The sequence below is a fragment of the Haemaphysalis longicornis genome, unplaced genomic scaffold (genome assembly GCF_048455015.1).
Source record: "Haemaphysalis longicornis isolate Haplotype H1 unplaced genomic scaffold, Haemaphysalis longicornis Haplotype H1 scaffold_9, whole genome shotgun sequence".
In the NCBI taxonomy this organism is placed as follows: Eukaryota; Metazoa; Arthropoda; class Arachnida; order Ixodida; family Ixodidae; genus Haemaphysalis; species Haemaphysalis longicornis.
This window is the reverse complement of record NW_027526460.1, coordinates 40,047,447-40,057,375: the sequence shown is the minus strand read 5'-3', so window position 1 is coordinate 40,057,375 and position 9,929 is coordinate 40,047,447. Positions and strand designations below refer to the sequence as shown.

Below are 9,929 nucleotides of genomic sequence, written 5' to 3'. Positions count from 1 at the left end.
TGTCAGAAAAAAAATTGTTATGGTTGTCGATATACGGCCATCACTTCCCCCAGAACCTGCACCTGTGACATCACAAGCTCCTGATCCTAGCACCCTTGAAGTACTACCAACGTATTTTTGGTATGATGCTTGGTGCAACTGCGAACGCTGTGCCATCAGCAGCTGAAGCTGCGAAGAAAGGTGATGGAGCAGCCCGCAAGCCTTTTAGGCTTATCTACAGCTCCTAAGACAGCAAGAAAAGTGACGCACTGTGAAGACAATCTTGTAGCGAGAAACTGTCCACTGTTCCTCTTTAATGGTACTCGTGAAACACACTAGTCAACAGCATTTCTTTTTTTCCATTCATCGGGTTCAAAAAGGCAAGCGTAACACTTATGACTGCAAGCTTTCTTCGTAGCCGTGCCCACACTGCAGCGAGCAGTGTGGCGATGCCTCGAGCTCTCGAAGCCCATCCTATGACAAAAGGCTTGTCAAGCACAAAAATAAACTAGCAAAGGCGCACCCTAGGGCCATCGCTCTCATGTGTCTGTTAATAAGGACCGGGAAGGAAAGGGTGGGGAGGAGGGAGAGAGAAAATACATCGGGGACTATGTACACGGGTGTTCTTCGACAAGATATGATATCAGCAGCAGCAGCAGCGGTTGTGGTTGCCGGCAAGCGGACACCAGCACCCAACTACGACTTGGAGTCAACAGGCAATGTGTGGGAACAGACGCGGGCGTGGACCCGGAGGAACTCGGACTCTTCGGAGCTGGGAAGCTCAGGCTTGATCACTTCGGACTCTTCGTGCTGCAGAAAAGGAGGGAAAGAAGGGGAGCATGTCAGTGTGTAAACATAAGAGGCAGCACACGAAATGTGTGGAAATGCAGCCATATTTATAAGACCACCAGCTAATGCTATATGTTGGTTGTTTGTATGCAGATGATGGAAGAGGTGTGCATTAAGCGTACTGCCAGTGAATCCCATTTGCTCTGAAGCCTGCGGCTACCACTACTCTCAGTAGCAATGCACTGGTTATGAGCATTCCAGCCACAAAACTGACAAGCGAGGCCAGCAAAGATCAATTACCCTTTTTCCTGTCATCTCAGAATGCAACATTTTAGTTGCTAGCATTTTGCCTTTGTATAGTCATCCAGCCTTTGACTGCCGAGTTGTGTTGCTGTTTCAGTGTTACTATCTGTCTATAAAGACAGGCAGTAAGATAATTAAGAGAATGCGCGTCAAAAGTACAGATGCGCAAGGTCTAAAACGTTTGGAACAAGCAAAAAATTTAAACATAAGCTGCACAAAGCATTTGGGACACTTTACATCAGTCATTCTTGCCTTGACAAGGGCAAGAAAGAATGCAACTAGCACGTGGCACTTTTCGGCACCACTCCCAGCCTTCTACACAATCCCCTGAAGAATAAGTATTTCAGTTGGCTAGTTATTGTTCGCATTGCATACCAGGTTCATTGGAGAATCAAAGACAAAAAGGCCATGAACCAAATCATTTTTTTGGTGCTTTAATCTCCTATAATCTGGTTTACTGCTTTGTGAAGTAATCCAGCCTGGCATCAGCAGATGCATCACCAGTACCCACAGCAGATGCATCACCAGTACCCACAATGCCCAGCTAAATCTATTATTGCATAAATAAACTACATTCTGATTATGATGTCCATAAATAAAAACCAATTTGTTGATAATGTGTAAACAAACTTTCTTGGTTTACTCCTGCACAGATTGCCTTACTTCACTACTAACTGGCAAATGTGTACTAATATGCTTAAACTTTCTATAGGAACCGGCATTTCACAGGCAGAGGCTTGAACGAATGTGCACAAGAAAATTCAATCTTAATTAAAGAACAAACTCTCACTTCATTCACGTTTACTAGGGCCATTTTTCTTTACATTATGTACAAGCATTTCGCACAAGTTTATGTGTTATATGTAGTGTGATGGAAATCAGCTTGAATAAAAATGAACAGATTCCCATCAAACATGCACCAACTAGCACACACCAGAGCCACTCTTACATGTAGTGGTCTGCATCATCTAGTGATTGTGCTGGAATTGGGCTTCAGATTTTATGCAGGAGCAAGCTTAGAAGTCCCAGCACATCCCCCACGTGGTATTGGTGTGCAATTGTGCCAGGATTTGAAGAGCCAGGAGTTTCACTGACAGGTTTAACGACTGTATTCATGAGCAGAATGGCATGTCACAGCACACCATAGCACTGCACATTTCTGTGCTTTAGTCTTATTTATGCTTACAAAAATGAAGGTTTCAGGGCCGATACACTTTTAACATGACTCGGCAGCAGGTAAGTAACTAAGAACTAAGTAAGAACTAAGTGGGTCATTCGGACACACATGGTGACTGCACATCAGAAACTGTGGAACTCCTGAAATTTTGCCCACTTTTGTGTATGGTGAGTCTGAACCACCAGACATATTGCCGCGAACCATGTCTTCTGTTTTGCGCAATTAATGCCCTGTTGTCACTAGACAAGAATGTGATTCTTTGATTGCAGTGTTCTAGATCTGATTCGGTGGTTCACAAAAGATTAACGTGAAGATTAAATATTTGCATGGCAACCACTGTGGCATTCGATTCGCTCAGACCCGTCTGTGCACATCACTTTGGTGACTGCTCCTTCGCCACTTGTGCATTTTTTCAGTTCTTAGTCCAGCACAAGTTCACTCCAATAAACTTTGTTCCTTAAAGAGCCCTGCATCGTCCTAGGCTATGTCACAACATCAACCACAAATATCAACCAAATGCAGACATGCAAGCACCCTAATCGCAATGTGTTTGTTACAAGCCCAATCCAAATTGAGCCCAAGTTTTCTTTCCACCATGTTGTGCTGACAGTCACATAGCTACACCTTCAGTGGCAACTGCCCATCACATGTCTGCACCACGGATGTGGGCAGTTTGACAACTCCAGCAATTCCATAACTCTGTAATTGTAATTATGACAGTGAAAATTAATGGGTGGACCCCTTCATTGGGATCAAGGAATTTATTATTCTTGTGGGCCGGCTTACAGGCACTAACGCAAATTTGCAGATTCTTAAGACTGAAACACATATGTTGGTTACTCCTCCCAACTCTTTGTTAGAATTTTTCATTTCGTTCACGTGTGTTGCCTGGAGCCTAAAAGGCGCTATGAAGATGCAGTTGTTCAAAATTCCACCTAGATCTTTTTGCTGCCATTTTGCTGCCCTTTACTGAGCACGACCACATTTCCCGGTTATTGGCACTTCAAGTCACCAACACTTTTCCAATAAAGTTTATTTGTCGTGCTTTTTCTCAGCACTCATTGTGGTAAAGCAGTGCGACTAAACAAGGACAAGGAAGAAGAAGAAGACAACAACACAAGCGCTGACTAGCAACTGAAATGTGTATTGCACAGTGAAAGGGTATATAAGAGCGGGTGCAACCATAAACAATCATGACATGAACATCACGTGTGCACATTACCACAGACTCAGGATTTGTCCAGATAAGCCACTTCGCAATGCAGTAAAATTATAGACGATAGACTAATGCAACCTTCAGAATTAATTTTTATAAAAAATTGAAGCCGTTCCACTCAACATGAAAGCTGCCGAAAATGCAGAACAGGTATTTGCCATAATGGGGTGTAGCGCCGTTATCCGCTCACTGCTTCCACCCAATGCAATTCAAATTTCCTGCCTCCGCAGTGCTCGCGCGCCCCCTGCCTGAAACTGCACAAACGGGAGTCCTGTTCTTTACTTGCTTTTCCTCCCGCACGTGCTGGCGTTGCATTGCCACTTGTTTAAATTACTGTCGTAAAAACCAACCCAACAGGCGTTCCTAACTAAATGAATGCGGGTGCTGCCGGTTAATTACGTATATTTTGCCTCAAATGTACCTGCAGTTTTCTTTGCGCTAAACACCACCAGGGAGATGTATGACAAGTGCCAGCGGTTCACGAGCTTCGAACGCTTATGACTGTATAAACCACTTCGCTTTCACAGCCTCTGTGGGACGCCGTGACGACAGAACACCATGGGGCTCTACTTTGGTCCAATGAGCGGGCTACGATGACAAGGCAAGCCCCTAAAATTCTCTGTACTTAAAAAAGGCTTCAGCTATCTCCCTTGTGCTTCTGTCTTCGCGAGCCATCAAAACAGTGGCATCGTAGACCTGTTTTACTCTATTCCCTGTGGCAGTCTTCCCACTTGTGTTAAACAGTGTATTACAGATGACAATGATGAAGAGAGGCTTGTTAACAGTTGTGGTATGTCTCTTGGGAGCTTTCTGGAAGTATTGAACTTTTATTTGAAGTCCACTCTAGTTTCTTAGGGGAGAAAGTGTACACTCAAAGGTCGGGGATTTGTATTGGATCTTGTGCAGCTCCTGTGCTTAGCAATATTTTTTTGAGCAGGCTGGACACTGTCCTGAAGAGGCAAACTGGAAGGCCTAGTTATGAAGGCTTTTAGGTGTGTTGATGACTATCTTGCTTGTACTGACATGTACTTTTCAGCAATATGTGAGCAGTGTTTTGAGGGTGTTTGAGGAAAATCGTCGTGGTCTGACGTTTAGAAGTGAGGTTCCCGAAGAAGGGGTCATTCAGTTTTTGGACATGTCTCCGATTTTCCAGGATAAGCACGTCTGCTGTATGTATGCTCCAAAGCCAAATAAGCCCCTGCTGAGTTGTTCGTCTTGCCACTCCAAAGTAGTAAACGGGTATTGCCGTCAAAAGCCTAAACTCGTCCCTTACAAAGTCCTCCATCCACACCATGGGCGCTAGCTTTGCGTGCCAGATAGACAGGTTGAAGAAAGCTGGTTTTTCTGATCATTCCCTCGTGTTTGTTGACAAAAAAAGTTTGCAAAATTGAAGTATCAGGGAAGATCTGGAAATGTAAAGGAAGCACCAAGCATTGTGCTGTTATTCCATATCTTCACGCCATTTCACATAGAATAAAAAAAGTTAGCAGGCAAGTTTGACGATCTGGTATTCTCGGCAAAAAATAAAGATTGTGAACAAGGGATCCGTACAGATCCCGAAACGTAAATTTTGTTGCAACATTGGTCAGTGTCCTGCTTTTTATACAATAAATTAGAGAAGCTTATACTCAGAATCGACAACAAGCAGACCAGAAAAGTTTATTCGCGATATGCCAGAGTCAATTTTTCAATTGCCGATGCAATGTCTTATATTGCATTCCTTTGAAATGCAAAAGGATGTACACTGGGAAAATGGAGTGATGTGTCAATGAGCACCTGCACGAGCATTGAAACATCCTCATGCGCATGATGTTTGAATGTTAATGGCGCAAGGCCAACTAGGGCAAAGAGTGCCAAGAAAGTGTTTTGATGAATAGGTGAGAACTAAAATTGGTTAGAGGAAACACTAATACAATCAGTTAAAGACTATGAGTACGGCTGGTGTACAGGGCCGGGGTGAAGACCAAGAGTGGTTAAAAGATAAATAAGGTGGTTGGTGTATAGGACCAGGGGTAAAACTATGGGTGGTATGAGATGAGCTGTAAGAAGTGAACTTCTGACAAACTTAAAGGTGCCCTGAACAGAAAACATGGCATCATCTCCTAAAAAGTATGACGGATCTAATGGAATATGTTGTCTGTAGAGTTCTCTGAAGTGTTTGCGTCGTGTAAAGTTGAGTGCCTTGCATTGAATGAGGATGTGTATCACGGATAGGCCCTCCCCACACCTGCCACACAGGGATGCCGATCAACAGCATGCCCATGTCACATTTATCATCCTATTGCAAAGTTTGCGGCTGCTATCCGCTGCTTAACTGTACCACTGTTATGATGGCCCACTATGACAAGAGAACATGACAGGTCGCTGAAGCCTTTTTTATAAAAAAGAACTCCGAAGGTTGTATTAGTTGCCCGTCCATGTCTGCCCCACTCATTTTTTTCACCGTGTAATGAACATTTCAGCTGCTAGTCAGTGCTCATGTTGTTGTCCTCTTCCTTGTCCTGGTTTATTCGCACTGTTTCACCACAAGGAATCTGTACCAACTGGTAACTACAACTTAATAATGTTGCCCAAAAAGTTCAAAAGGAAGCCTTCATGCAAATGACAACATTGGATAGTCTTAGCTGTTGCATCTAACTGCAGGTGTGCAGGAGTGTGTGTGCGAGTGAAGACTTAATACCATGCAATTCTGTTTTGCGCATAGCTTCAAGTTTCCTATTGGGCTAGTGTCATCACAAACTATCGCATCTCAGATCATGATTGGTTGCAGCATATTTTGTCGTATCCAGAGCATCTTTACTGCTCCTAATGGTGGTTTTTCTGCTTGCTAAAATCTACCTTTTCCGCAATGGCAGCTAATCTCCTTGTACTGTGCTTTCGATCATAATTTAGGCACGGGTAGTGCTACACAACAGATAATTTACTCAAGCAAATTAATAAATAATGAACGTCAATTAAGAAATTTGGAAGCACGAGTAGATAAAAAGTGGAAGCGCTAGGACAGGGAAATATTCATTTACCAAAATTCATGGAAATCGCTCTAACATCGTGTCTGCTGCGAGATTACGATTTAGCTCCGAACGCACGAAGTCCCGCCACCCGCAAGCCTTGCTTCACCGCATAGCTCCAGTATAGGCAGTGGAGCCAGCTTACAGCATCCGTGCTTCACCGCATAGCCCAGGCAGGCAGTGAAGCCAGCATACGGGGCTCGTTTGGCCAAGGGAAATACGCGCCAATGACGTGACTTCCAATCCTCGGAGAAAAATATGCCGCGCATTCTCCCTCTGCAGCACCATCATCTTGTCCCTCCACTACCTCCGCGGTTACCTCAGCAGACAAACGCATACACGCCTACATTCTACCGCATAAACAGATCGCATAAAAGTATGATGTTCCCTTTTTCTCACAACCTTCGGGCGTGACATCAGCCGCAAGATAAGCCTGTCGACTGCGCCAATTATAGCCCCACTAGCAGCGTCGAGTGATAATACAGCTTCTTCGAGGTCGGACAAGCTAGAAAAGGCCTGCAATGCGAAGATCTTTTGTTTAATCCACGGGGATGGTGTCGTACCAGCTTGAGCTTGTTGGCCTGCTCCTCGAGGCGCTTCTCGAGCGCCGTGCGTCCCTTGATGCGCTCCTCCTCGAGCTCTTTCCGGCGCTGCTCGTCCTTCATCTTCTCCATGGCCTTCTGCAGCTCCGTCTTCTGACCCAGCACGCTCTTGCCGCTGCACACGGGACAGAGAGAGAACGACGACGTCCACAAGGGGCACCATGCATCGACAGAGCAACGGAGTCCACAACCTCTTGTAGTGCGCAGGAGAAAGAATCAATTCTAACCACAGTTTGTACTTGACCATTCGCAGTACCCACAGGAAATCTTTCGGCGTTACTTAACGGTTTAAACTTTGCGGTGATGTTTAGCCTTCCTGTCTCAGCTTTGCTCCTTATGTTTTTAGTTTCCTGTATTTCGGCGCCTTTATCTGCCACGATATTATCAAATCAGTTTGGCCCCTGCATGCTGCCACGACAAGGCTCTTGACTGCGAGGTAACTACGGCCAGCATGGCCTGGCATTCCCGGTTCCGGAAAGCATCCCTGCTGTGCGGACAGCAATTGACTTCGGAAAAGGACAAGGAGACAATGGCGGGAAGGACAAGGACCGGGGAGGAGAGAGGAGGGCGAGGACGAGAGGCTGCTCACATCTTCTGGTTGAAGAGCAGCTCCCGGTGGAGGCTCTTGCGCTCGGCCGACTCGGCGCACGGGTTGGGCAGCTTGCGGGGCGCGATGAGGCCGTCCTCGTTGGAGTGGGCCAGCTGGGCCTCGTTATGCGTGGGACCTCCTGCGGCAGCCATGCCGGGCATCCTCACCGGCCGACGCCGGAACTCGCGCTCGTCCTCGGAGTCGCTGTAGTCCGGCTCCGGGATCATCGCCGGGAAGAACAAGTCTGCGAGCACGAGGAAGAGAAGGACACGGAAAGGTTAACAACCAGCGCCACAGGCCTGGAGGGCAGGGAGAGTGATTACAGAATACGTGCTATAGGGTCTTGAATGTGTATATTACAGCAGAAGTAACTGGCCGGTTTCGAGCACAAGTAACCAGCCCGTTGCTGAACCATTAGGTCTCTTATTTGCCTGCCCAGAACAGTTCTGAGCAGTTCGTGGGCAGACCAGAACTGCTCTCACAATAGAGATTCTATGGGCAAATAAAATACGGGGCTGCTATGAAGCAGTTCAGGGTAACTTAAGTTACAAACAACAGAGACCTCTTGCTATGCAGCTTGTGAGAGCTGAAACGTTATGCTCAGCTAACAGGATGTACGACAAACGCTGTGCGAGCATTGTGTAACAGTTAACGTACACCCGAGCTGACAGTGCAAGTGATTGCATACAGTACACATCCGCATTACGGGGGCCACCATAACTCGTGGCCACCTTGCATTTGACAAGCAAAAAGTGAAATCGCAATCTGATCCAGTAGAAAACTTGCACTGCGTTAATTTACAACATGCCCGCTACCAACTAGAAAACACAACGAAGCATTTTGAGCGCTAAAGCAAGTGTGCAGGACGACACCGACACCACGGTGCTTCCCGCTGAATTAAAATACGGTCGAAATCGAATAGGATCGAAAATAGCTCGACATAACCGATAATTCTGTACTACACAATGCCACCGTGAACAGATAGAGAAAAGTAGAAGTAAATTTTCAGACATATCGATATAAGCAACAATTCGAAGTGTGAGTTGTATCGAACGGGTTCGAGTGCAGTGGCGCATGAATGCGACAAGTACAATTGAAAACAGGAAATTGGTGCCGCCGATGCTGAACTGAGATAGTGCATTGCAGCAGCTTAACGCCAACGCAAAGCGCTAATTACGTCCACAAAAATATGGGCTATACAGAGCGATGAGATCAACAAGGGGACTCACGGCAGCCGTGAGAACTACCTCCTGGAAATGTAACCTAACCTCACATAACCTCACCGAACCTAGCGTAACCTAACCGAACGCGTCCTAACCTACCCTAATCAAGCTCAACTGCAACAAACCTAATTTTTTAACCCAGCCCAACGACGCAGAGCACAACCTAGATTAAACGCAATTCAACCCATTATAGAAGTCCTGTGCGTCGAAAAAGTAAAAACCAGAGTAAATTAACGAAATCACGATGACCGAAAATTTCCGAGCGCTAAAAAAAAAAAAAAAAAACATCGCATTGTCGGATTCGAACCTGAGCCTTCTCGTTTAAAACCAAGTACTACACCACAGCGCTACAGGGGCAGCTGCAAGGAGACTCCAGGTAGGGTGCCTGGATGTTCCTCCTCGCCGCCCCTGGCGGGCGAGGAGGAACATCCAGGCACCCTAGTTCCAGGCTCAGGCTATAAAGATAAGACCTGTAAGTCGCATCAGTGTCCGAGCTCGTGACAACCCAGACCCTCCCTTTCTGAGGCTGCGTCTAACCTCACGGCAGCCGTGAGAATTACCTCCGGGAAGGGAATAGCCATACCGTAGAATCTCCGCGTAGCGTGCTTAGCCAATGAGAGGCGACTGCCGTGAGAAATTTCTGACGGTAATTCTCACGGTTGCCGGGATAATAGACACTACCTATAAAGAACCGTCATGAGCATAGGGTCAGAGTTACCGAACGACGCGCCGAGGGAGAGACGGGATAGAGGAGAAAGGTGTTACCAATGCTGCTCCAACACAACAACTCCAAACGTCACGCGTCGCGGCTTAAATGAGTACGTCGCCCCCCTAGGTCCCGGTCGTCGTCACAGCAGACCCCCCAAAACAGAATCAGTTTTACACATGAATATGACCAACCGGAGGTTGCTCGCAAAGAGTGGCGGAATCTCGCCGCGCATGTCGGCATCGGCAGACAAGGCATGCAAGGGTGGCACAACAGGGGAGCGCTCACTTCGTACGCGTTGCGTTAGCCGGACGCAGGGGCAGAGCCGCTTGCCACA

General features: G+C 46.5%; 1 protein-coding gene across 2 annotated transcripts in view; it reads right to left on the bottom strand.

Annotated features, from left to right (window-relative positions):
* Positions 1-262: 262 nt before the first annotated feature.
* Positions 263-9,929, bottom strand: part of LOC144152664 (uncharacterized) — a 163,950-nt gene continuing 154,283 nt past the window's right edge. For both annotated transcript variants that reach the window (XM_077684037.1, XM_077684036.1), the window contains 3 exons: positions 7,664-7,907; positions 7,036-7,189; positions 263-789 (listed from right to left, as the gene is read on the bottom strand). In XM_077684037.1, the coding sequence (XP_077540163.1) occupies positions 676-789; positions 7,036-7,189; positions 7,664-7,907 (512 nt within the window). In that variant the 3' untranslated portion in view covers positions 263-675. The remainder of the gene's footprint in view (positions 790-7,035; positions 7,190-7,663; positions 7,908-9,929) is intronic.